Source organism: Microcebus murinus, chromosome 18 (assembly GCF_040939455.1).
Source record: "Microcebus murinus isolate Inina chromosome 18, M.murinus_Inina_mat1.0, whole genome shotgun sequence".
NCBI classification, from domain to species: domain Eukaryota; kingdom Metazoa; phylum Chordata; class Mammalia; order Primates; family Cheirogaleidae; genus Microcebus; species Microcebus murinus.
In genome coordinates this window covers 51,818,934-51,846,638 of record NC_134121.1, presented here as the reverse complement: position 1 = coordinate 51,846,638, position 27,705 = coordinate 51,818,934, and the positions used below count along the sequence as shown (strand labels likewise).

At 51.6% G+C, this 27,705-nt stretch overlaps 1 protein-coding gene across 2 annotated transcripts in view; it reads left to right on the top strand.

The window, feature by feature from the left end:
• RGS9 (regulator of G protein signaling 9) overlaps nucleotides 1-27,705 on the top strand; it is a 63,407-nt gene that overhangs the window by 10,993 nt on the left and 24,709 nt on the right. For both annotated transcript variants that reach the window (XM_075994695.1, XM_012747470.3), the window contains exons 2-11: nucleotides 440-536; nucleotides 4,499-4,549; nucleotides 5,667-5,773; nucleotides 6,087-6,138; nucleotides 6,409-6,467; nucleotides 7,276-7,352; nucleotides 11,337-11,418; nucleotides 18,596-18,658; nucleotides 26,363-26,392; nucleotides 27,251-27,312. In XM_075994695.1, coding sequence (XP_075850810.1) covers nucleotides 440-536; nucleotides 4,499-4,549; nucleotides 5,667-5,773; nucleotides 6,087-6,138; nucleotides 6,409-6,467; nucleotides 7,276-7,352; nucleotides 11,337-11,418; nucleotides 18,596-18,658; nucleotides 26,363-26,392; nucleotides 27,251-27,312 — 680 coding nt within the window. The remainder of the gene's footprint in view (nucleotides 1-439; nucleotides 537-4,498; nucleotides 4,550-5,666; nucleotides 5,774-6,086; nucleotides 6,139-6,408; nucleotides 6,468-7,275; nucleotides 7,353-11,336; nucleotides 11,419-18,595; nucleotides 18,659-26,362; nucleotides 26,393-27,250; nucleotides 27,313-27,705) is intronic.

Here is a 27,705-nt window from a genome sequence, read left to right as displayed (position 1 = left end):
CAAACTCCTCTCCAGGAATAGCCACTGGAAAATCCACCCTCCAGGAACGGCTTTCAGGGCCCACTGTAGTCCGGCGCCCACCCGCTGTTCCAGCTTCGTCTCCCGCCGTTTGCTGTCCCGCCCATGCCTTTGCTCCTGTTGTTCTCTCACTTTCTGTCCAGCACAATCCTTTTTTGTTAAGCTCTATCTTCTCTTAAAAGCCTCCCCCAAATCTCCCAGTGAGGAGGAATCCCCCAGAGCCCCAGACACAGGGAGGGTGTCCGTGTCTACGGGCATGTTGGGTTCTGGTTGCATCGTGGCGAGTCCAGACCCCTCAGGCTCCTCCCCAGGCCGGGAGCCCCTGCACCCACCTTTGCGCCTTTGGGTCCCTCGCAGAAAGGGCCTCGCCCAGCTTCTGAGACGGTTCCAGTCAGCCAGCTTTTCCCGCTCTGTCTTGCAGATTGAAGCGCTCGTGAAGGACATGCAGAACCCGGACACGGGGGTCCGAATGCAGAACCAGAGGGTCCTGGTCACCAGCGTCCCTCACGCCATGACAGGTGACGTATCTCATGGCTTAGCCTTGGCCTGGAGCAGACACCACAAAGGGGGCTGGCACACTTGGGTGTCACAGCCTGTGTTTGCAGAGGAGGTTTTATCGGAACACAGCCACGTCCACTCATTTACTTGTCGTCTGTGGCTTTTACACCATAACTAACGGCAGAGTCGCCCTGTATAGCTGTGCAGAGACTGTCGTATGGCCCACAAAGCTGAAATACGTACTATTTAGCCCTTTGCAGAGTAGCTTTGCTGATTCCTGGACTACAATGATGAAGGGATCAGAAAGGAAGGAGAAAGGGACTCAATAGGTCACTTCTTGGTGCTATTCCTCCCAGGAGGTCACTTTGGAAGTGTTTTTTTTGTTGTTGCTTGTTTGTTTTGCTTTAACGAAATCAAGTAGCAGAAAAAAAAACTATTTGTCATAAAAAGTTGGCCTTTGTCTTGTCCCACCTCTCTCTACCTTCCAATTCATATTCGGGCCCTCCTTACCCACCTGAGGGGATGGCGCCACTGCCTCCTGTCCCTGCCGGGCAGAGTGTCTGCAGAGCACTGCTTGGGGATGTTGGCAGGAGGGGCTGGACAACAAAGAGGAATGCATTTCGGTTAATGTGTTATGCTTGTTTTATGGCTTGATTTTGCAGCAAAGTGTATGTTTTGTACCGAGGCGTATGGCTTGCACAAGCAGACAGCACAAGGCAGGGCCTCACCGCTGTGCTGTGCTTGTTGTGAGCCTCCCCTCCCGCCCTAGCTCATCCCACCCTGTTCATTTTTCTCTCAGGTGCCCTAGTCTTTGCAGAGATGAGCTGGCCCACCTGGCTCCCCTTCCCCTTTCTGACTGCTTGCAAGAGAGGGAGCCCCACCAGCCATGTGTGGGTTTCCTTTCATGCAAGCAACGGAAGACCAACTCTGGCTTGTTGGAGCAGAAGGGGAATTAATTGGAATGCTACAGGGCAGCTCACGGAAGAAAAGGAAACACTGATGAGCCAGACCTGGGAAAAGCTGGGAACCAGAGTAGCTGTGGGCACCCCAGGAGCAGGACTGATAGGTAGATTATTCAGGGTGCCTCTGCCCCTTGCATCACTTAGGATGCAGCTGTAGCAATTCTTCCTGAAGGCATCCCTGCCCCCTGCCCCCTCCCTGCCTCTGATTGTCATTAATTCTGGCCTGAATTCTATAGTGGACTGGGAGGCCCTTCAAGGGGAGATATCTTGTCTTGCTTATCTGGGTAATCCCAATGCTTAACATAGCTGTGTTCTTAGGGATGGGTAATAAAAATTTATTGAATGCACGCATCAGTCCTAGTCTAGCATAGTGCAAAGAACATTGGATTGAATTCTTCAGGTGCCTCTTTCTTTCTGCTTTCCTCTTTTCTTTTCTTTTTTTTTTTCTTTTCATTTCTTGATCGGGTCTTACTCTGTTGCCCAGACTAGAGTACAGTGGCTCAATTATAGCTCACTACAACCTTGAACTCCTGAGCTCAAGTGATCCTCCTGCCTCAGCCTCTCGAGTAGCTGGGACTCCAGGTGTATACCACCAAACCCAGCTAATTTTTCTTATTTTTTGTAGAGAAGGGTTTTCACTTTGTTGCCTAGGCCAGTCTTGAACTCCTGGCCTCAAGCGATCTTCCCATCTTACCCTCCCAAAGTGCTGGGATTACAGGTGCGAGCCACTGTGCTGGGCCTCAGGTGCCTTTTTCTAGCAGTGTAGCCCTATTCTCAGTTTTCTCATTTTTAAAGCAGGAATTGCAATCATCGTGTAAGAGAATGATTGAAGGAAGTAAATGAGACCGTGCTGTGCTATCGCTCAGCGTGCAGCCACTGAGGACGGGTGGCCATAGCCAGCACCTTCCCACGCTGGGCCTGTTAACACCCACGGTAAAGTTAAGGGTCGACGTGACCATCCCGGTTTTGCAGATGGGCCATGCAGAGGCAAAAAGGTGCAGCAGCTTGTCCTCATGTCACTAAGCTCATTCATGAGTGAGCTTGGATTTGAGCCCAGAGAGGTGACTTCAGAGTCCTTATCCACCTCTTATCCTCAGACCTCTTATCCACCATCAGTGTATGCGAGCTACTTTCCTTCCTTGCACAGGAGTGCACTTGGTTCCTGGGTTTGGGCGGGCCGCCTAGCCTGCCATGTTTCCCCTTATTTCTCCTGCACGGCTGAATTCCAGCTGCTGTAGAAACAGAACACAGGGAGACGCACTGGTTCTGCAACATAAGCACCGATAAAAGCAAATCGCCAACCAAGGTCTCGGATGGCAGGGGACCCAGGGCTTCCTGGAGTTAAAGGTGGCTGATGTGGGAGCCCGAGCAGCCCGCCTTGCTGTCAGCACAGACCACGTGGGGCAGTTGCTGGTGGCGCCGTAATCTCATTTAGTCTATTTCGGGAAGCGGTCGAGTGGATGAGAAAGCCCTGGGCTCCTTGGTGGAGAGAGCTGATCAGTCTGGCGTCTGTCCGGGTCTGTCTCTCTGTCCACACGCCGCTGGGTATCGTTTGAAGAGAGACTTGGCATGGAAAGTCTCAGTACCCAGTCCTAGGATTTTAAGTAGGATTTTAGATGAAGAATTCTGCCTCTGAGCAGCCAGCCAGGGGTGAATTGCGCTAAGAGCAGCAGAAGGGGAACCCACTGAAAGCAATACTGTGTGCATGTGGGCGCTTACAGAGACAACGGCTGGACGTTTGTGCCCCAGGGTGTGGGACATGAAGGGAGGACTTATAGGTTGTCCACACGCAGCCATAGCTGTGGGTGGGTACTTAGGCCGAGAGTGTGTGAGGGGGCCATGGGAGCCCTCCCTGGAGGGCACCAGAAGAAATGTCCCTACATTACCTACAGGGAAGGAAGGATCATTTTCTACTGTCTGGCCGTAAGGACACAGGCAGTGGGGTCTCAAGCCCTGACCCCCTTCCCTGGCGTGCATTGTGGGCCAGTTCTGCAGGCAGGGCCCAGCTTGGCCTTCAGAAAGCCGGCCGAAGTTGCTAGAAAATGTGGTCGCTGGCGTTTAGCAAGATGGCATCTGAGTTGGGGTGCTTGGCTCAGGGGCACCGTGTCTTTCTTCTGAGATGCTGCTACTCTTCTCCTGCAAGGCACATCTGCTTATGAGGCCAGAGGGCCCGGGTGGAGGAGGGGGCTCCCAGCTGCCGTGGGGTCCTGCAGCAGCTCTGGACTTGTTGGTGGAACGTGGCTTGTCTTGGCCTTTAGATAACCTGAATCCTTGCAGGAGGTTTGGAGGGGTGCTGGCTCTCTCCTGACCTTGGCCCTGCCTGCCTTCCCTCTTTCTTTCACGCCAGCCTCACTCTTTGTCATTCTCAGGCCAGCCTCTAAGATTTGCAGGGCCTGGGCAAGAGCACAAATGGTACCCACATTATTCCATCGTCCAAAGTTATAAATCAACCTACAAAGTGTTACTAAAATAGGTCCCGTCCTCCTATTTAGACAGAAGCATCTTTACAATGAGGATTTTCCGACTCCCAGGAGTTTTGCCTGGCGCCTAGGGGGTGGGAGCCGCCCCCGCCCTCGGACTCTCCTGCTCCTCCCCTGCCTGGCTCTGTTTCGCTCCCACGTGTCCAAGCTCCAGCCAGAGCCCACAGACAGCTGGCCTCGGGTCTGGTTTTGTTTTCAGTGTTCAGACTCCGTCTGTTTACTGTCTCGTTGATGAATGACAGTCCACACACAAATTACTGTGACGTGGAAGATAATGAGCACAACCAGGGAAGTGGAGACCGGCTGTGCGCAGGGGCGGGAAAGCCGCAGACCTGCCGGAGCGGGAGCCTGGACGGCCCGAATCTCAGGCTGCAGAGTTGGAACTGAACATAATGGCTGTCGACGGGGCGTCCCTGGAGGTTTTGGGCAGAAGAGGGACAAGATCACAGCTGAGCAGGGAGGACACCAGGCAGGCACAGTGGGAGGCCTGGGGCTGTGTCAGGAGCCATGACAACGATCAAAGACTTCTCTGTGTTGCAGGAAGTGATGTTCTGCAGTGGATCGTGGAGCGGCTCTGGATCTCCAACCTGGGTGAGAGCCCGTCCCGCGCTGTCACCGAGGGCGGCTGTGTGTACAGCGCCATGGGAGGGACTGAATAGACGCTCAGCCTGCCTCACTGAGAAATTCACATTTTAATTGGAGAGGCACAGCTTTCATGCATAAAACCACCAGAATCAAAAGCAAGGGCAGGAGAATTTGGGGACAAAAGGGTTATTTTATACAAATTATCGAGAGCATGTAAATATCAGGGGTAATCGGGGAGGACCTAGTTGAGAAAGACGTGCTGGAGGGGTGCTGTGTACACCTGCTCTGGAAAGATGTGACTGATGCTTGTGAAACGGTGACGGAAGCTCCGAGGATCTCCCTGGAGGGAGACTGGCATGAGCGATGGTGTCGGGGTGGAATGGAGGGGACATGGAGGGGCACAGAGGGGACATCGGGGGTCATGGCTTCAGCCTCCCACATGAAGAGGGAGGGCCAGAGAGGAAGTCTTCCCACACCTGGGACGGAGGCCGAGCTCTGGGTGGGATGCAGGTTGTGTCCCTGGGAAGGGGATCCCTGCAGGCCTGGAGGGACAGGGTCCCCTCCAGAGGATGGAGAGAGACCTGCTTTCGTGGGAGCTTCTGAGACAGAACCAGGAACGTTTTCCTTTAATCGAAGCAAATTCAGAAACAAGGCTGTGCTTCCAAATACACCGAGGGGGGTTGGAATTCAAGCACAGTGGGAAGGAGAGGAGGGACCTGGGCGTGGGGTGCAGGCAGAAAGGAGGCTTGGGGTAGAAGTTGACCCTGTGACATTTCCCAGGCCCACAGGGATTAGAGAAGCTTCTCCAGGGCTTCCTCAACTGTCACCCCAAAACCATGTGCAGCAGGCCACCTGTGGGACCTGTTAGCATTCGGCTTCACTGGCTCCCATCCAGACTTGCTGAGCCATCGTTGCTGGTGCAACGGAAGTCTTCCTTCTGGCACTCGCCCCGGCTGATGCTTGTCCACAGCCAAGTTCAGGAGCCGCTGCCCTCACTCCCCAGATGCAGCGCTGTTAGGATGGGGCACCTCTCCCTGAGTTTGGGGTGCTGTGTGGGCACAAGACACTGAGCTTCTGCCCTTGGCCCTGCTTTGACGTCCACTTCTGAACCGCTTCTCCCCAGAGGCACAGAACTTGGGCAACTTCATTGTCAAGTACGGCTACATTTACCCCCTGCAAGACCCCAAGAACCTCATTCTCAAGCCTGACAACAGCCTCTACCGCTTTCAGGTGAGTCTTGGCCTTGGGTGCCACTGTGGGGTTGATCTCACGTGAAAGGAGGCTTGAGACCAGGCGTTGGAGGCTGCAGTGAGCCATGGTCACACCACTGCCCTCCAGCCTGGGTGACAGAGTGAGACCCCCGTCTTGGAAAAGAAAAAAATATATAATTGGTTGGCTTCATATCTTCATAGATCAGGACTCCAGAAATAGAGGAGGGGACTAGAATAGTTTTATTTCTTTAGTCATAGGGCTGGCAGGGTGGGGGTGGTCCATGGAGTCACAACCCAGTATTAAAGCGCAGTTTCCCGGATTTCTTTTGCAGACGCCGTACTTCTGGCCCACGCAGCAGTGGCCGGCTGAAGATACAGATTATGGTAAGTACCGCCCCCGCCCCCCAACCTATGCCTTCGGTATTGCTTAACATGCTGCTTATTTGCTTGCTGCATTTCGGTGACATTTGTCTTGCTGTCGTCGTGACCTTTATGTCAGCTCACATCTGCGCTGGGCGTGTTCGTGGGGGAAAGGACCGGGGGTGCTGGGTGTTCTCCCCACCCCTCTGAGCACAGGGGCTCCAAGCACAGGGAGGCTGCAGATCGGGCGTTGTAATGTGATGACAATGGAAATGCCACTGCTTTCTTTTCCAGCCATCTACCTGGCCAAGCGAAATATCAAGAAGAAAGGGATTTTGGAAGAATATGAAAAGGTACAGGGGTGTTTTCAAGCAGAGGTTGTTATAGCTGAATGGAATATAGTCTTGAGCTATTTTTCCCTCTTCCCCACCTAACTACATCATCTGCATCTTTCCCATCCACCCACCCACTTATTTATTAGAAGCAGCTCGAGGCAGTAAACTCTTCCCCATGTCTAACTTGAGTTTCTCCTGCTATAATTTAAGCGCTTGCCTCAGTGGCTACTGGGGTGCACAGTGGTCACCCCCCTCCTTTTGCTGTCCCAAAACAATATGACTCAATGTACATAATAATGGTCCACGCTTGGTTAACAGATTTGAACTTGACCTTATGATGGGAAAACAATAGCACTGTTCAAACTTTTGTTTTAGGCTGGGTAAATCAGGTTTCCCAAAGAACACACCCCAACCCTCAAAAGGCTAGCATTTCTGGGCAGAGGGCAGCAATCTTGCTGTGTTTTTCTTCTTCACAGGCATGTTTTTGAAGAGCCAGAGCATCACGTCAGCGTTAGGGCTTATCTTTGTGGGTTTGTGATGCTCTGTTGTTGAATATTGAATTTCCACATTCTTCCTCATCCCCAATCCTCTCTTCCTGATCGGATTTGTGATACATTTATTTAAAACAAGCAAAATCAAGAAAAGTAAGACGTATTGTGAAAGCTGTTTGAGGATTCAGTGCTGCTCCTTGAGTGGGGCCCACTGCTGGGCTGGGTCTGCAGTTGCCATGAGCCGGGTGTGCCCTCGATGACTCAGGGCTTTGTGCCCTGCAGCATGTGGCCTATGCGTTGGGGCCCACTGATCTTATTTTATTCTCCTTCCGTAGGAAAATTACAATTTCTTGAACCAAAAAATGAACTACAAGTGGGACTTCGTCATTATGCAGGCCAAGGAGCAGTACAAGTAAGTGAACGACTATCACTCTCGTTCTCTGGTACCCTCCCTTCTTTGTTTCCTTTTGCTAAAATAAACCTTTCTTGGGTGTGTATGTGCCAAACACTGGGCTGGGCACAGGAAATAAAAAAGAAACAGTCTCATGGGTCAGGCAGATGTGTGAACAGGTCGTGATGCTGCCGTGACATGAGGAGTTGCAGAAGGCATTGAACTTGGCGGCTGCACGGGGATGTCCAGGTGAGGGATGGGGTGGTGGATGGATGGAGAGGAGAGGTGGGGCAGGAGAAAGGGTGTTCTAAGCAGACAGAACCTGAGCCGGGAGCGAGGACAGTGCCCGCTGCAAGCAGTCCCTGTGGCCACAGCAGAGAGTGCAAAGCGTGGAACTGGCAGAGGTTAGCAAGGTGTTAACTGGAGGTGTTAGCAAGAGCAGATCCTGAGAAGGCTTTGTGCTGAGGGCCTCAGGGAGCCACAGGAAGATTTTTAAATAGGGGAGGGAAATACAGTAAGCAGATTTGCACGTTAAAACCACCCACCGCTTGCATTTGCCCGTCATCCACATCAGAACCGGAGCTGAATGTCCCCTCGAGGGCTCTGCCTTGCCAGTGAGAGCCAGACGGAAATGTGGGGGACAGTGAGTGGTGGGGGGAGTGTCTCTGTCAGGGTGAGGTTAGGCTATCGTAATGAACAGCCCCCAACTCTCAGGGGCGGGAAAGCACAAGGTTCATTTCCTGCTTGTGCTCTGTGTCCTGACACTCTTTCCCCACTCCGGGACCCACGCTGAAAAAGCAGCACCATCGGGGCTCTGGCCACCGCTACAGCAGGGGGAGGGAGAGCCTGTGCGGGTCAGAGAGACACCTGTCACTTGTGCTCGTAATTCGTCAAGCAGGTCATATGGTTACGCCCACCTTCAGAGGCAGTGGGTGGGGACCTACAGTCCTACCATGTGCCCAAGAAGCGGGAAGCCAGGGATATCTGGTGACCAGCGCCAGTGATCACCAGTGATCCCACTGGCCCAGCCTCACTCTCCCTGATGGGTCTGGATCCTGGAGGGTCTAGACTTGCGTGTGTCCTGCTGGGACATTCATCTCCTCCATTCCCTTCTAGGTGCCTTGGGATGAGCGGTTCCTAAGAGGTTCTCTCCTTCCGAGATGCTGGCTTTCCAAGGCTTAACTCCAAGTCTCTCTCTGATTTCAGATTTAGGGTCTCACAAAACTAGGCTGGCCATGTAGGTCGGCCCATGAGGGGGTCATGTTGTGATGCTGAGCCCTTTCTTCTGAGTTCTGGACTCGGCAGTCAGCAGCCTACTCAGGTTTCATGTTGATGTCACGCCTGCAACTTCACTTGTCCACATGCGAGTGTGTGTTTCCCTCGCTCTCCAGCCTCTTCCCCCATGGTTACCCACGCCAGTACAAGGAGCCACCATGCACCTCTGTCCCCAGCGGTGTCCAATGCCCAGTCATCCGGTCCTGTTGCTGCCTCTGGCAAAGTCCCTTCCACTCAGTATGACTCCTGTCTGCCTCCGTTTTTCCCCCGCCCTGGTCACACCAACCCGCTGTCACCCGGACCGTGGCAGTAGCCTCCTAACTGGCCTCTCTGCTCCCAATCTGCCCCATGTTTTGACACAAATAGGATCACCTTCTCTCAGCTAGCAGAGAGAATGTTCAAGTCCAATGTCACTTCCTCAAAGAGGCTTTCCTGATGAGCTGTTACTACACTCAGATCATCCTAAACTCAGTGGCCCAAATCAGCAACAATTATTTTATTACCTGTCACTATTTCCAGAGGTCAGGAGTTCAGGAAGGACATGGCTGGGCAGCTGTGACTCAGAATCTCTTGCGCAGCTGCAGTCAGAGGGCTGGAGCTGGGGGCCTGGGGCAGCCGGGGCAGCTGGCAGTCCTTGCTCTCCTCTTGTAGCTCCTGCCCTCCCCAACACCCCCACCGTGGTGTAGCTTGAGCTTCCTCACAGCGTGGTGACGGTGGTTGGAGGCTTCAGGAGCACATAGTCCAGTGAGGAGGGTGACAGCTGCCCCACCTTTTATGGCCCAGCCTCAGAAATTACACAGCGCCACGTCTGATATCCCATGTTGGGCGAAAGCGTCACAAAACCCCACCTGCTTCAGCGGGAGGGGACATAGACCCTCTGTCCATGGAGGGAGTGTCCAAGAATTATAACGATATTTAAAAATTTCTACAGGCCGGGCATGGTGGCTCACGCCTGTAATCCTAGCACTCTGGGAGGCCGAGGCGGGCGGATTGCTCAAGGTCAGGAGTTCGAAACCAGCCTGAGTGAGACCCCGTCTCTACTAAAAATAGGAAGAAATTAATTGACCAACTAAAAAATATATATATATACAAAAAATTAACCGGCCATGGTGGTGCATGCCTGTAGTCCCAGCTACTCGGGAGGCTGAGGCAGTAGGATCGCTTGAGGAGTTTGAGGGTTGCTGTGAGCTAGGCTGATGCCATGGCACTCACTCTAGCCTGGGCAACAAAGTGAGATTCTGTCTCAAAAAAAAAAAAAAAATTTACTACAGAGAACATCCCTGATTCTACATTATAGGACCCTGAATGTTTCCTGATAGCACATAACGCAGTTTGCAATACTATATCAATTTTTTTTTGACTATTTGTATAATGTTTAGACCAAAATCTACTGACAGGCAAGGACTATGTCTGTGTGGTTCGCCAGCAGACTCTCGGGGCTTGGAATGTAGTAGAAGATCCATAAATACATGGATGAATGAGTGATTACGCAAATGCTGCTGCTAAAAAAAAAAAAATTCATAATATGACAAACTAAAGTGATTCCTAGTTTACTGGCTCTCTTGGATGCCATTGATCATCTCTGTCCTGGGATAGTGTCTATGACAGAAAAGCAGAGGAGCAAAGGCAGAGAGGACCTTTAGGGAAAATTAGAGGTGGACTCCGTGCGTGGCTGTCCACCGTGACTCCTGTCTGCCCCAGGCAGATCCCGGCCATCCTCCTGAGGACGTGGGCCGGTGGCAAATCCGGTTCGGCTGGCAAAGGGAAGTTCAAGCGACGGCATTTATATTTAATTTCCAGAGGAGGCTGGCAAAGCACGGCGCTGGACTGGCGCTGCTCCCCCATCTGGCTCCCTGGGTGTTATTCTGTGATTCACAGCACATTAAGGGGCAGATAAACCCGCCAGCTCTGTCACGCAGAGGGCACCTGCGTCATCCCACGCTGCCTGGGAAAACAAGTGACATGAGCACGGGTCGCCGTGGCAATGGGACGGGGTGGGCCGTGGAGCGATCGTTCGCGTGACCTCGCTCCCGGAGGAGGGGCGCCCGGCAGCGTTTCTCATCCATAACGAGAGAGGAGGAGGCTGGGAGATAAGAGGGAAAATAAATAACCTTTTCCAGTGTTATAACGATAAGTCGGGCTCAGAAAGAGGCCCGACATGGCACGAACTCCGCGGTGTAACAATAGAATGACAGGGAGGGAGGAAGGAGGGCGCCCAAGGCCAGCACTGCCCCATGGCGGTCACCCCGAGGGCTGCCTGCCTGCCAGTCCAGACTTCACTGCGATGTTGGCCAAGGCAGGGAAAGCTAACAAGCTGGGTGGTCACCTGTCGGCCCAGATGGTCACCTGTGCTGGCTCCGGAGGAGAAGCTGGCGAGGCTGAGTTGGTCCTAGGACCAGCCGTGCTGGCAGGACCTCCTTGCAACGCAGGGCGCGCTTCTGCCACTGGAGACGGGGTGGCCCTGGCAGGGCAGGCGGGGCCCCTCTTTGTCCCTGAGCGTGAAGTGAGAAACTGTCTCTGGGAGGATTAAATTGGGTTAAAGGAGTTGGCCTGTGTACCAGTAGTCAGAGCGGTACCTGGCACAGTGCGTGGTGCTGTTTGCTGTCGCCACGGTGCACGTGAATTATGTGGGCAGGTGGGGAGGAGTGGGCTAGGTCATCAGGAATGGGGCCATCACCAATCAAAGTCGCCCAGTCTTGGAGGCCTTACACGTGGCTTTTGGCTTTTCAGGGCTGGGAAGGAGCGGAACAAGGCCGACAGGTACGCCCTGGACTGCCAGGAGAAGGCGTATTGGCTGGTGCACCGATGCCCTGTGAGTATCCTCCTCCCTGGGCCTCTGTCTCCTCCTGCGCTCCTCGTCCCTGCTGCCAATGCCTCTGGCTCCCGGCCTGGAATCGGCTCGGCAGGAGGAGCCCCTGGGTGTGGGGTTAGTGTCCAGGTGACTCTTGGCAGGAAGCGGACACGCGCTGTCTGGGTCTGGATAGGGTCTGCTCCCCAGCCCTCCTGTTGCTGTTAGGGAAGGAGAGACCTGGATGGAATTGTCTTTTATGAGCGCTGGGACTTCTTTTTTATTTTTATTTTTTTTGTTTTATTTTTTATTTTTTTTCTTTTAATTAGTTAATTTGCCTTCTTTTTTATTTCTTTTTTTTATTTTAATTTTACAAGCAGGGAAAGTTTTTAAGGGACTTCTTTTTTAATTTTTTTTTTTTTTTTTGGCCAGCATACTATCCTTTGGGAAAGGAATATAAGAAGAAAAGCTAGAATGTAGGCTCCAAAGCAGAAAAGTAGGATGTTGTGAGAACGGAAACTGCACAGCTATGTGCAAAGCTGTCCTGTGTGCGTCCTGTTCCCTCTCCTCTCCCCTCCTAGCCTCAGTCGCAGCAGCTGAGCTGGGAGGAGAGAAGGAATAAGTGTGTGCTCAGCTTCTCACTGCTTGCAGCCCACTGTGGCTCTGGCTTTGGGACTTCCACAGTCACAGCTGATGTGACTGGTCCTCAATTATCACTGGGGAATGGTAGCCTCAGCTCCCAGCACAGAGGAGCAGGCTCTGACCGCCACCCACTGGGGCTGACTCTGCTGCCTCAGTTTCCTCCTGCGTCAGGCCTGTAGGATGCCTATGGCTCATGGGAGGTTGGAGATGTGAAAGAGTCTGGAAACTGAAGAGTTCAAAGTAAATATTCTTCCTCCTCTTCCTTTAGTTACCCCTGCCTGCCACATGCCCGAAATCCTGAGAACCAGGATGTGAGCTGGGTGGGGCGTGGTTGCAAAGTTTGCAGATTTATGAACTTCAAGCCTGGGCTGTTTTGCTTATTTTCTTCCTGCATTCAAAACAGATCCTTGTAAGGGGCTCCCTCTGTCAGGGCGTGGGTTTGGATGCTGTGTTGCTGAGGTTAAGGTCCTGGGGTTGACCCCCAAGTAGCTCGTTTGGTTTTTCTTTGCTTTAGGGTTCTTTCTCTGGGGAAACCAGTTTGCAGATCCCTGACCCAGGGTCGTGGGGGCTGGGTGACAGAGCACAGGGCCCTGGACACAGGCACACACCTCCCTGCTGGTAGCTTAGGAGTGAGATCTTTGTAGGAGAAGGGGGCTGCACGTGGTTCATGTGTTCTGGAAGAAGCACCTGGGTGAAGATAAGGGAAAATGGTGGATATGCCATATTTGGCCAGATGCCCTGCTGCCCAGTAGTGGCAGCATGACTGAGGGAAGCCTGCTCCTGACAAGGTGGAGAATGGCTTCCCCATTATGCTGTGCAGAGACTCTGTGGTGTGGGAATGTCCCTGTGACTGCGTTCCCTGCAAAGCAACATCGCTGGCTATGCACACGATCCAGCCAGGGCCTCTGTCCTCCCCCCTGTCCTGGCAACCAAGAGGTCTAAAGGGAAGAAGATGTAACACAGATCATCTGAGTTCCCCCCAGTACTCCTGGGGCAATCTCTCAGCCCCCACCAGGCAACTGGCTAAGTGACTCTTTACTGCATAATGTGGAAGTGCATAAAGATGACAACAGTGACAACGTGTCTCTATGGCATCTCCCGCTTTGCCTATCATCCTCTCCTCCCCATCTCCACTGCCACGACCATCATCTCACCTCCCCCTCCATCACCTCCCTTACCCCGCCCCTACCTCTACCACTTCTCTCATTTCCCGAACTTTCTCCACCACCTCCAATACTTCCGTTGCCGTTGTTGCTGTTGTCATGATCTCCATCATCATCATCACAGCAGACCTGGGTTGAGAACTCATGCTGGGCGCTGTGCTAGACGTTCTGCACTCGCTGTCTTATTTAGTCTTTGCAGCCCTGTGTGGAAGGCAGTGTTACTATTCCCATTTTACTGATGAGCAAGTATAGGCTCAGGGATGTTGCTAATGTGCCCACAGTTACGCAGCTAATACGTGCCAGAGGGTCTGAGCCCACACCACGCTGACCGTGAACCCTCCCTCTCAGCCCCTGTGCCCTTCTCCTCTCATGAGATGTCACGTGGTGTCTCACACAGCTCAGTCCTTCTGTAACCTCCTTGGCCACTAGAACCTTGCCGGGGTCACTGCTGCTCAAAGATATGCCTGGGTCTAAACGTGCCTGGTCCCTCTTTCACAGCCCTGGGGTCCCAAGTTCAGGATGAGGCTTCGATGGACTTGGAGTAGCCCTAAAACTCCTAGAACACAAAACTGTTCTTCGCGTCTAATCTCTCGCATAGCTGCTCCCTAAGTCAAAACCAGGCTGTAGTCAGATCCGGCATGACTGCGTCGGGCCCTGCTCTCTCCAACTTTCTTAGAACACTCCTTGTCTCTCGTTGGCCGGGCAGGGTAGACAGCGTTCTGTCTGGAGGGCATCTCAGCCTAGAAATGGAGCAATCTAACTGACGGGCCGGGAGCTCAGGAGCGCACAGCCTGTCAGACGGTCTCCAGGAGACTTGAACAGTCTGCCAGTTTAGTGGGAAGAGAGCCAGCCGAGGCAAACAGCATTTGGCTCCGTGCAGTGCCTAATGGCCGCTCCATGGACTGACTGCACCCAACTGTTGTAGGTTGGTGCGACACAGCCTGTTGTCACTGTACTGACTCGTTCACTTGTTCATTTGTCCGTTCGCTGATCCATGAAGCCTCACTGGCCCCAGACTCTGTGCCAGGTGAGGGGTCAGGAGCTGGGCATGAAATAACAGCTGGGAGGCATCGCGAACTGCCGCGGGCCTGTGTTAAGGTCTCAGCGCACCTGACAGCGGTGCTGTGAAGTAGGGACTGTTACCGTGCCTGTTATTCATGTGGGGAAATCGAGGCTCGGAGAGGTTCTGTAGCCTGTTCAGGGCTGGGCGAGGAAGCCACATCTGTCTGATGGCAAAGCCCGATTTGCTGTTGCTGTGCAAGGAGCACCCACATGTGGTCTCTCTCTTAGCTCAAGGAGCTCAGGATGCGAATTGCAGTGACAGTGACGCAGGTGAGCAGCACTCTTCCAGGGACAAGACCCAAGTGTGGGAGGGGCTCAGCGAGGGAGTGGGAATCGATTTACAGAGCCAGGAAGGAGTGTCCGACAGATACTGTGTCAGGGATGTCATCGCGGGCAGAGGCCAAGATCAGACATGGGTGGTGGTCGTGGAGGGATGTGACCCGAATTCCCATCCGGAGCTCAGATGCCTCCTGTGACTCAGCATCCTGTGACGGAGGAAAATGATCACCCAGGTGGAACGAAGTGCAGATCTGAGCACGATGCAGACAACAGTTAGTTTTGTAAATGAACAAAAGGAGAAGCAGCTCCTTTAGACAGTCATTTCGGGGGCCTTCCCCGCACCTTTGCCGCGCCATCTGTGACTTCATGCCTCCCGAGGACATAGTGCGTTGCTCAGGCCTGGTTTTGTGGACAAAGGCTGCTTTCTGGCGGTGTGTGCTCTAAATCAAGCGGTCATTTGTCTGAATATTAAGCTAAACGGCTCTTGTTTCGGCAGACACTTGCCAGGGAAGGAGCTCTCTGCCCTCCATTTCCTGTTGAGACGGGGCTGGATGTCCAAGAATGGAAAATGGCAAAATAAATTGAAGCATATCTAATATGATAGAACGTCGTGACGCTAGTAAAATATTTTCAGAGCCATTCATGACCTAGGAAAATGGTCTGACATGTAATTTTACAACATAAAAACAGGATGGATCCCCCGTTATACTCTGGTCCAAATTTTTAGAAATTTAACATATATTTTGTGAATATGGCCAGTCTATGCCAAGCAACAGGGATGTCTGTATTACAAGAAGGAGCTTTCTTTCTACAGTCCAGTAGAGAGATGAAGACTAAAACTATTTATTACACCATGAATGAGTCATGCACAGAATGCCATGGGAGCTTGTAGGTGGCAGGGCCCTGTGTCAGGTGGAGGGTCAGGGAACACCTCTCTCTCTGTGGAGGGTGACAATCGAGCCAGGATCTGCCTGGAGCAGACTTCTTAAACCCTTTAACGTAAAATTGTTTCCCCTTTTCAGCTTCATTTCTCTCTCTTTCTTTCCCCTGTTATGTTTTATCAACCAGGTTAGTGTTTTTCTTATCGTTTTCTGTCTCATGTATCAAAAGGGTCTGATCCTACAGGGACAAGAGTGAAAATGAGAGAAGCGCATCAGAACTAGAGAAGGGGCAGGAGGGACATGGTAGAGTGTCACCAAGAAATGTCTGTCGGCTCCACCCTGGCCCTGCTCGGGATGCCGATTCCTGCAATGTCACCAGTTGTCATGAGTACAGAAGGTCCCTTCCTAACCTAAATGGTGCGGCATTTTGCAAATTGCCTCTTTGACTTACACCCAAGGGACACTGTTGAGGCGTCATGCCCTGGTGGTCGCAGTTCCTCTGGTTGCAGAGGGGAAGCTTGCATGTCCCTTGGAGGGCTTCCTGCGTGTGGCACCAGGAGCAGAAAGCTTTTTTGAGCCTCGTATCTGCCGGCAACACTCGGCAGGCAGCGAGGCTGCCCTCATTTCCTGTGCGCTGACAGTCAGCTCTGGGTTGCCTTCATTCAAGCACAGAAACTGCATCAGTAACTGGCTCTGGTGACTATCACAGTGGGTCAAAGACTGTACACTACATGGTGCATGGATGAATGAATGAATAAATGGGGCTTGAAAGCCTCCCAAACCAGCAGAGGCAGAAGGCAGCCCCTGGGGGAGTTCTGAAGACAAAGCAGCGGGGATGGGACCCCAGCTTGATTAGGAACCACTGAGACTCCCGGGGCCTCTGCCCACAGGGATGCCAGGACAGGGCAACAGCCCGGGCAGTGGGCAGGCAGGAGGAATGTGCCTAGCTGTTCCCTAGGGCTGGTGGGGAAAGCCAGAGGTCACGGGCCTGGAACCGGGCAGGCACGCAGAGTAATAAAGCCCAGTGGGTAGCGACAGGTCTGAGAGTCCAAGGCCACGTGGTCTGGGCAGCTGAGGACACCCCGGTGTCAATCTTGGTGACTGACAGGTGCACCGTTGAGTGCCAGGGCAGCCAAATCTATGTCCGAGCATGGGGCGAGTTCAGAGCAAGGAGCTGGGTAACTGACTCAAGACTGGAGCAGACAGCCACACCGAAGCTGTGGGGGCCCCAGTGAATGCCTGCAGAAGAGCAGCAGATAGCGGTCGTGGGGCGCTGGGGTGTGGGCCATGTGTGTGTGTCAGTGGGTTGGAGTGCATATATGTGAGCATGCGTGTGTATGTGTGTGTGTGGGAGTGTCACGGTGTGTGTGTGAAGTCTGTCTTCAGCTTCGCTGGGGGGAGCCCGCTGTAGACAAAGGCACTGCCCCTTCCCATGCTAGGTTAGATCCATGGAGGGCTGGCTTGGACCTGTGTGTTGTCCCTTCAGGGCACCTGTAATTTATCCTTTGTGTGACTAATTGCTGAGTGGCTGCCTCCCCCACGAGGCTGGCAGTGCCTCCACGTGCCTGCAGGGGGCGTCTCAACAGCAGTGGTCTCAGGGCATGCTGGCCTCGGCTCCCCAGGGCTGAGCACAGTGTCCGGCACACAGGAAGTGCCTCGTAAGGACTTGTTGATTGAGGGCCACCTGTGACTAGGGTAATGATGGGCTCTCCCTTTCCCTGTCCTCCTCCCCACCCACTTTCTGTTGCCATCCACTTTCTCTTCCCTGCCTAGGCCGTGTGCCCAATGTTCACCTCCATGGGAGCCCACTGAGCTAGGTTGCTAGATTTAGCAAATAAAATACAGGGTGCCTGCTTAAATTTGCATTTCAGCTAAGCAACAAATAATTCTTATAAAAGATATGCTTTGTATTCAAATATATTTTATATATTTTAGTATGAATATACAATAAGCAGAAGAATATTGAGCCAGAAATCATATGCTGTTTATCTTAAGTTAACTGGACGTTCTATATTTTATCTGGTGACCCTACCTCTGAGCTAAAAATGTGTCTGCTCTTCATGAGGACCAGCACCCTGTCACTTCCCAACTCTCTGCCTCCGTGTAGTCAGCCTGGTGGGCCACAGGTGCTGAGCACAGGTGGATGCTGGCACCAAACCTGCACAGAGGGAAGTGAAAGGCTCAAATCATTGGTCACATGGAGTCAAGCAGTTGAGAGAGGGCAAGAAAGATTTTCTGGAGGGTTGGCTGACCCGATGGAAAAGGGAGCTGACAACGATTGCAGACCCAGCTTTGGGCCACACCTGTACATACGTGATCTTAAAATGAATGCAACCCCTGGCTCAGTAATAGCTGCCTTCTGCTGGGAGCTTCACACCCTATCTTGTTAAATATTCACAAGAACCTGCCAGGTAGGAGGCGTCATCTGTTTCGTGGATGGGTCAGGGAGAGCAGAGAGAGGTGGTTTCTCAGATCTTCTGCATAGCTGGGAAGCTGCAGAACCGGGATTGGAACCTAGAGGTGCCTGACTCTCCCAAAGCACTGCTCTGCTACGTCTCTTTCCCCATCCATCCTGAGACAGAAACTACAGAGTGTGGGGAAGGAGCACTGTGGGAAGAGTCAGGAGTCCCATGCATTAGTCCCAGTCAACTCTTTACGGGCTTGAGTGTTACAATCTATCCATCCACCCACCCATCACCCACCTACACATCCCCCCATCCATCCAATCATCCCTCCATCCCACTATGATGCTGGGAATGCCATCCATCTGTCCATCCATCTACCTTACTACCCATCTGTCCATCCATTCATCTACCCATCCATCCATCTGTCCATTCATCTACCCATCTATCCATCCATCCATTCATTCATTCCACTATGATGCTGGGGATGCCATCCATCTGTCCATCCACCTACCCTACCACCCATGCATCCATTTATCCATCTCACTATGTTCTGGGGAGGCTATAGGTGCAGAGCAGCTCCCGTGAAGCTCACCAGCTCACCTGGACGGTTTACACACCCTCATGGCTCCCTGCAGGATAGGCCACAAGACCTTCTTGGCTCAATCTCAGAATTGGCAGCTTGGCCAAGATACAAATTTAATCAGAAACCGGAGACTTACTCTATAGTGATCCTTATGCTTTTTTTTTTTATTATTATTATTCCGTTCAGCCAGGAATGCACAACGTGCTGGATTATGGCCTGGACCGAGTGACCGATCCGAATGAAGTTAAGGTAAACCAGGTACGTCTCTGCCGCACACTTTGCCTAGGTCACGTCCTGAGGCCAGGAAGGTGTCTGTTCATGTCTGTTAGGGGAACGATATCTCCCCTTTGAGATGCCAAAGAGAGGAGGACTATGGCTCTGTGGAATCAGGTCCAAGGGAGAGGTGAGGCCACGGCAAGGGTCCTAGGGTCCTGGGAAAGAGAGATCACAAGTGGAGAGGGACGAGAGAACTCAGGGTGCAGGGCAGAGCAGATAGGATCGAGATCGCTGGTTTTCAGACTTTTCTGAGTCATTTCCTCTTTTGAAAATCTGATGAAGGTTATGCACCCACTCCACTGGAAGAGGCACAGACAGACATTTTGCCTACGGTTTCAGCCAGTTCCTAGACCCTGAGAAGATGACAGGGCCCAGGCGCAAAACCCTTGAATCAACTTCAAATTTAAAACTTAATCCACGCGGCAGGGCCTGTGGGGTGGGATCTTTGCAAAGATTCTCTAGCACTTTTTATTTTAAAAAGACTCTTTCTACAAATAGGCCACCTTTCATGATGGATGGCTGATTTCTTATGACTTTTTTTTTTTTTTTTAAATTTAAAGAGACCGCAGTTCATGAACTGCTGAGACTGTGGCACTTTGGGCCAGATAATTCTTTGGTGCTGGTGGTGTGATGGGGTTGTCCTGTGCCTGTGGGATGTTTAAGAGCATCGCTGGCCTTTACCCACTAGATGCCAGGACCTGCAGCCCTCTCCCTGCCCTCCGCCTGCCCCGGTCAAAAATGTCTAGAGACATTGCCCAACATGCCTCGGGAGGGAGTCGAAATTGAGAACCACTGACCCCAGTCAACCAGCCTGAAACCCACGCGAACTGGTCCTAACACGCTTTCATTGCTTTTTGTCTACTGTTGTCTTTGGGCAGCCAAGGCTCAGCTCAGTCACCTGTTCAGCTTAGTGTGTTGTCCACAGGGCTTGGCAGTGCCTTCCAGCGTGAGTGGGGCCCTGGGGGGACCTGCAGGGAAGTGGGAGGGGACAGAGAACAGAGCAGGAGACTGGCAGCTCTGGGACAGTGCCTGCTTTTGCCGACTAGGGTATGCGAAGAGAGACATCGAGTCCCCAGAGAGCATCCCAGGCAGGGGGGTCGTTAGGTCCCCTGTCTGCGAGCCAAAGAGTCCCTTCCTTTGATGCACAGGGCGGGCGCTGTCAGCCTCTGCCCAGCTGCTCCCCGGCAGCCTCTCCCTCGTTCCCCTTGTCAGATAACAGATCACTGCTGAGGCCCTGGAGGCTTGGTTGCCATGGGAACAGAATCCTCCAGTAAAATACTGAACCCGGGTGGAAGATTTGCTTTTGTTATGGCTGACTGGCAGCTCTGGAAACCTCTTTCCTGTGGAGGAGGGGAGGGCGGGGGGCTAAAAGCAGGTCACCCACTCTGCCGTGGGGGGTGTGGGGACGCAACCCAAGCTGTGTGTGTGTTGGGGGCGGGGTGGGACCTTAACTCCAGCAATTTGGGAGGGGAGCTGAGGAGCCCACAGATCCGTCCCATCCTAGGGGTGATGGTTAGGGTGACTTCCAAGGAGGGCGGCCACACGGCCCTTGTCACTGAGAAGGCGGTCATCCTCCTGCTCCAGGTCCCCTTTCCTGCGACGCTGGTGGTCCCCTCAGCTTGGCCCCAGTGTGTGCACTGGGTGTGAGAACGAGCTTGTCCTGACCGCGTGGGGCTGGGCAGGGGCTGGGCCTGCGCTGCTGCTCACCTGTCACCTCTCTCTCTCTCTCCCCCAGCTATCTTTCTCCTACCTGTATACCACAGCTGCTGTGCAGTGTTAAGAAGAGCAAAGAACGACACTGCTCGTGCGTGGGGTCCCCCCGGCCCTCCCCTCGGCCAGGCCCCGCGGGCCACCGTGTCTTACCTGCCTGCAGCGTTGCCCGCAGTCTGAGTGTCCCCATTGTCCTGTGCGGGGGAAGGAGAGGGCCGGCGAGAATGTGAAGTGTCTCCACGAGGCCTTGCGAGTGCAGAGGTTTTGGATTTCTGTCTCAGTTCAGAGAACTCACGGTGCCCGGGCTGGTTTGCAGAGAGAGAGCATTTCTGAGACCAAGTGAATTCTTGAAAAGATATCTGTTTTCCTTAGAGGCAAATAGCCCATCAAGCATGAGACGGGAGGCCGTTAGGTTGGCGGGTACCTAGAGCCCTGGTGACCCACTGCCTCAGGCTAATGGCAGCCTCAGCAAGGCTGCCCAGCCCTGGGAGGAACTGATGCTGGGCCAGGCACCAAGCCCTGGGCATGTGTCCTCTCTTAGTTCTGAAACCCCCAGCCCTTCTGCCCCAGGAAGAGATGGGGTAGGTGGCTGCTCTGACAGGGTCACCACTGTCATTTAGAGTCGAGGACGGTCCGCCCCACTCTACCGCTCCCTGGCCATGTGATCTTGGGCACACTCTTGGGCCATTTGAAGTCTCAGTTTCCTCATCTATAAAATGGGAATCACAATAGTTCCTTCTTCAGAAGATTACACAGGATCATTTATGTGACGTGTCTAGAACGGTGATCAGCACGCAGACGCTCCATGAACAAAACCTGTCATCATTATAATTGTCGCCACGTAGCAAGAGAGAATTTACGGGGCTGGTAGACCTCAGACCCCATTTTCAGGGGCTGTGCCTTAGCCAATTGCCTCTTCCATTCTCACCCCATCTCACACTTGTGTCCCGGCTGGAGTTGGAGGGAGGAACAAACACACCGATTTCAACCTCTCAGCCTAGCCCCATCAGGAGCTGCTGAGATGGCACCGTCTACACTGGTGTGTACACAGGCCTTCGGGCAAACGGCAGAAATATGGCCCCACGGTATTAAACACTGTGCTCTGCAGAGCGCTAGCCTGGAGCCCTCGGCGCACAAAAGCCACCCCCTCCCCCAGCCCCCATGTGCTCCCACTGGTAGGGGACAAACTGCTTTCTCCTTGTGGCCCCTTGTGTGGGCGTGGCTGGCCGGGGAAGGACTGACAGGTCGCTGTATCCAAGCTGGGGCTAAGTGCTTCCCACCTAGTAACCGCTCAGGTAGGACTCATGGCAGTAGGAGGTAAATAGTGGCGTTAGCATCCCTATTTGTAGCTGAGGGAGTAGGCAGAGAGAGAAGGGGTAGGGGAGGGAAGGTAACTCCAAGGACACACAGCTCGAAATGCTGAAGCCCAGATTTGAACCTCAGCCGATGGCCAGCAGGGCCACTCTGTATCCTGCCTGATGTCTTCTGATATCCATTGTGTGGCTCTTGGAAGCTTTGCCGGATTTTCTTAAATCTGTTAAGAGAGGTAATATCAGTTTCCTTTTTCATATGAAAAAACCAAAACACAGAGGCAGATCGCCGTTTGTCGGAGGTGGCTGGGCTGGGATTCAGAGTTCCTGCACTTCTGTGGCTCATGCTTTTCCCTGTTACCCTCGTACCTCACCCCCCACCTCAGCCTCAGTCCTGTGGCCAGGGCCAGCTTCTCTGGCAGGCGGCTCGTATGTTGCCCAAGGCCTCATGCTCAGAAGGGCCCTTGCGTGGTTTAATGTTCTGCTGCCATCTTGAAATTCTTTATATACTTTTCTGGACAGGGTCCCGGCATTTTCATTTTGCACTGAGCCCTGCAAATTGTAACCTATCAGCTGCCTCCTCTGCCTGATTGGGAAGTACCTGGTGGGACAGATATTTCCCGCAGAGGATCACAACCTCGAATCCTTGTCCTCCTGGACAGCTGCCTCCCTCTCCTTTCTTGCCTGCTTTGCATTTACCGCCTCAGTTTCTGATCTCCGGGTTTCTGATCTCCTCGGGCCCCCTCTCCTCTCTGAATGGCTGTGCTACCAGATTCTCACTTTCTCTCCACGGCTTGCCCAACCCTCCACCTTGCATTTCTTTGCAGACTCCGGCTTGGCTGCCCTGTCCTAAGGTCCCTGCTTGTCCCCTCCCTGGGCTCCTATGCTCCTGCCTGGGGGTGGCCCTGTGACAACTGTCCGCATCTTCCGTGGAGGTTCCGACCAGCTGGCCTTAGAGCTGTGTAAACAAACAAGCCTAGATTGTGTCCCTATTTGGGCAACTCTGCAAGGGATAAATAAGAAGTTGTTAGAATTCCAAGAATGCAGAGCATTCAAAGATTCCTTAGGCAGAATATTCCTCCTGCAGCAAAGTGTGTCACCAGGATGAAGAATAAAAAGAAATGGCTTCGCTCCAGGAGGGCCCACTGCTGAGAAAGGAAGCAATTTGTGTGCGAGTTCCAGGGTGGAAAAAAAAGTTTATGTCTTCTCTTTTTAGCATGAGATGGTTTTCTTTGAATTGCTTACAATTAGGTATATCTTTGAAGAGCTTCACTTAACTTTAATGTTTCTTATGGCCTTTGGCTAAGGAATTGTCATATTGATAGTAGGTTTGTGAGATCTAGCAAATAAAAAATACAGAATTCTCAGTTATATTTGCATTTCAGATAGGCAATGAATAATTTCTTCTCCCTCTAAGTATGTCCCAAATATTGCCTGGGCATCCTGTAGTTGATCCTGTAATGAGTGCTAAAATCGCACCGTGCATGCGCTCTGCAGTGGTGTATTGATCCTACTTAGTAGCCACTGTTGCTGGTTTTTCTGCCATCTCTTTTAATCCCCTTTCTTCTATTCTCCTTTTACAAATGAGAAATCGGGGGCTCTGAGGTACTAAGGGACTCAGCCAAGGTCACATAGCCAGTAAGTGGTAGAACCAGGATTTTAACCATTCCCCCTGACAGAGAGCAAATTGTCTCTTCCTTTTAGAAAAGTCTAGACCCCTTTCCCCTCATTGCCCCAGTACACACACCTCTAGAAGGGCAGAGATACCTGTATGTCAGTCTAGAGGAAGCCAATCCCATGAACAGCTTTTTTTTTTTTTTTGAGACTTGCCCGGGCTAGAGTTCAGTGACATCACCATAGCTCACAGCAGTCTCAAACTCCTGGGCTCAAGCGATCCTCCTGCCTCAGCCTCTCAGAGTGCTAGGAGTACAGGCGTGGGCCACCGCACCCAGCCAAGACAGCTATTTTTAAAGCTAGAAGTAAAAGCTAAAATTCATGCAGACAATCCCAGCTAGAGGCGGGGAGCCTCAGATTCAACCGAATCCTATTATTAGGGCGCACACTGCGGATTCCCAGAAGATAACTGGTAATTCTGGGAATCCGAAAACAAGCAGCAGACTACAGCACACAGGCAGGGCCCTAAAAAGGTTATAAAATCAAATGAAGTGAATACAAATATAAACATGGTAAAACCCCGAAGACTGAGATAACGGTCCCAGAAGCAAACATGCTAGGTCAAAGGAAGAGGGGCGGAGGTAGGAGTGAGTGTGCAAGACTGGCTGGCAAGTATAGCTCCTTGCAGGGCCCAGAGAACACCAGGACAGCTGGGATCTTGCTCCTTACACCTGCGTTTGGTCACTCGGGAGACTTGGGCCTCCAGGTGCTGGTCACAGAAAGGTGGCCGACAGGAAGTTTGGTCATGGGGCTTGGACACTTTGCAGGTGTTTTTGGCACTGGCTGCTGAGCAGGGGCCCAGCACAATTTCCATCTTCACCATCATGGGTGTTCCTGAGATAATGTTTCCTGTGTTTGAGTTTCTTGACATCATTGGGGCTCTAGCTCTCTTTTTGTTTTAATTTTGAATTAAATGACTGGACAGAGTCATTCCACCCTGCAGCATTCTCCGGCTCCGGGCAAGGGAAGAATGGGAGGAGGGCAGGCTAGGTTGGAGAAGGTGAAGAGGTTCAATGGTTTTCTGTTTCTCTTGGATCACTCCTCAGCTGTGCAAAGGGCAGAGCTGGGATTGAATCCTGGCTCCACCAATTACTGTCCGGATACTGAGAAAGTGACCCTCAGCCTCTCAGAGCCTTGGTTTCCTCAGCTGAAAATCAGTATAATAAAATCTCCCTCCCTTAAGCTTTGTTGAGGGTCAAAGAGGTGTACATTGCTTTGTGGTAGGTGCTAGGCAGCGATTATTATGCAAAAGTCCAACTTCCTCTTTGAGCACAGGGCATAGACCCGTAGATACTATTCTGAGTAATCCACTCCAGCAAGATTCTAACAGAAGGAAGTGATTATACAGTATTAGATTTGAATGCAAATCCACTCCGGCCCCAGGGTCTTTTTCTATCTAAAATGTGTGTCTTCTTAAAACAGCGGCTTACTGTTGGGAGAGAATGGGAACAGATAACAAGTGTGGTTGCCAAGATCATTTGCGTAGGGCTTTCAATTGTTTAAGTGGAAAAAATTCTATTAAGCTTAGAAAAAGTCTTCATTTTTGTAGGCCTCCAAACACCCTGAAGTCATCATTTCCTTGATATTTATTGAGCATCTACTCTGCATCAGACATTATACTAGGGAAGACAGATATGTTGTCCCTGCTCTTAATGGTGCCTTAATGTTGATTCATACATTAAACAAGGAGTCACACTGATAAATATATAATTAAACTTGTGATAAGTGCTACAAAGGAGAAAGTCAGGTTGTGTGAGGGTCTAAAACATAGGGACCTACCTGGGTTTTACCTTTCTGAGATAACTCTTCCTACTCCATGAGGGGAAATAAATTATATAAAAGTAATCCGGGGAAGCAAAAATGAAACCCCACATGGATTAGAAAGGAGAGGGAGTATATGACATTCCACACTGGACTCAGCTGCATTCCTTGTCAGTGGGCTCATGGGCCAGTGTTTATTTTGCTAACTGGCTAAAAGGAAGTAAGTGACCTCCTTGGACTTATGACTCATTTCCAAGTGAAGACTTGGCTGGGTTAAGCAGCATGGATATTGGCAGCCAGGAATCAGGAGGCTCAGCTTGAAGTATAAGAGTCGGCACCAGCCAGCCCCTGAAACTGAGACTGGAATCACCACTGTGGCCAACCTGGAAGAGTCACATGGTGCAGAAATGTGGTACCGAGGAAGCATGCTCCTCTCACTTTGTAGAAGATCTATGTATTTTAGCTGGAGACAGATCTCAGTGGTTCTCAGGAGCTTCTAAGAGCCTCAACAAGGAGGCCCTTTTGGAGCCATCCATTCTCTGCTGTAACTCAAAAAGGCCAGAGAGAAGACATCTTGAAGCTCATCCCTAGTGTGAACTTGATCCGGAAGCTTCAGCCAGGGGATAGGCACGATGTGATCTTCCACATTGCAGCTCAACGCTGGGACCCAGCTTGCAGAGGATGCTGGTCTCAAGCCTTTTAATTGTGTCCTTTATCTTTGGTGACATGGCTTTTTTTTTTTTCAACTTGTGGTATTGATCAAGTTGTTGTGAATACCTGAGGAATGCATCTCATCATTCTTTCAGAGCTCTTCCCCATGAGAAAAGAAACACCCCAGCTCCATGCTAGTTTCTTCATCTTTTTCTCTCATTCCGTATCTCAGATGGGAATCTTTATTTCTTGCTCTGCAGATCATTCTGTAAGCGCCATGCTAGATTGGAACCAACCCCAAACTTAGTGTTTAATTCACCTTGGCTTTTAGGAGAACAATGTAAAGGTACAGTGGTAAATTATACTACTTCCCTTACCAAATCTCTTAGTTGCTGTTATTCTCCAGTGGTTACATAGAATAGGGTGGAGGCAGTGGTAATGGAAAATCCTACCTTTTAAATAAGAAAAGATGGGCAGTTTTCTCATGGGGAGTGATTTTTATTTTTCAAATTGAAAATCCTGTAAGGATTTCATGGCATCTGTTTAATGGTTTTGCTTCTTTGTTTTACAGAAACAAACAATCACTGCTGTCAAAAAAGAGGTAATTAGTCTTCCACTTCCAGCGAAGTTTGATTTTGAAATCTTCCAATAAATTGTGTGTACTTTGGCTGTCTGCTCTGCACTCAGTAATGAAATGAAAACCATGTGTAATGTTCAATTGTTTCCAAGTTAATGGACACCAGAGAATGACAAAGCATCCTCTGTAAGATCTGAGTGGGGCTGGTGGAGACTCAGGATGTGAAACACCCCTCAAAGGCACAGAGAGGAGGCTATGGCCAGAGAGGACAGTGGGAACGGATGCTGCAGTGTCTATATCCTCAACCCAGGCCCCTGCTGCTATAATTACAGGGCGTTCAGAATCTACCCAGAGTGGCAAATTGCCTATTGTGGCAAATCTTGAATCCAGGACCCAACACAGAGCCCTGGGAGGCATTGGCCATTGAGGCGGGACGTGTCCATCAATATCTGAACAGGGAAGCAGGTGTCTGAGGAGGGGATGGCTTGCTTCTGCTGAAGCAGAACAGGGGGATTAAGGCTGTCACCTGTGGTGGGGACCACCCTCTGCTTCCTCCAGCCAGAGGAACACAAGGGGAAAATCCAAGCATCTCTCCTCGTGTCTCGGTTTAATGTTCTTTAGGACATTTTATTTTTTCTGCTGGTGTCTCTTTTTCCAGACCAGCACATGATGGGTTAAGGAGGCCACTCGTTTGGAGTTTTGGGTGGGCCATCTACCGCGTAAGCCTGAGTCCCGTTGGTCCAGAGGTAGCTGGCTTGAGGGAACAGGGTGAGGTGGTGTTATGGACATATGGCTTCTGGTTTTGGAGGCCATATGTGTTGGTGTTAGCAACACTCAAGCGTGAGGAAGTGGGACATCTTCTAACTACTGTGTCTCTTCCAGATCATGTATTACCAACAGGCCCTAATGAGGTCTACAGTGAAGTCTTCAGTGTCCCTTGGAGGGTATGTCCCCAATTTGTTGGTCTTGCTGATGTGTGAGCAGTAGACAGGCTAGAGGAGAGCTTCTGTTTTAAGGCAAGCTTGGCAGGTCATGGGCTGACTGATTTAAGATCCTGACAAACCAGGAGAGACAGAACCAGTCTCTTGGGGGGTTTAGTTCCTAGTTCTTCACTGGGAATCTAAGTCTCCAGGTCTCATCTTGGGTTAGACAAAATCAAGGGTGGGTGAGGTCCCACAAAAGTCTGTCATGTTTCTTGGAATCCACTAATGTGTGGGTAGGGAGGGTGGGAAGACTTGGAAACCTGTGACCCTGTGGGTATAGCCTGTGTTCCTGTCATTACTAATCAAATTGATTAGGAACGTGTGGGTGAGATTTACTGGTTCAATGTGCTGTTA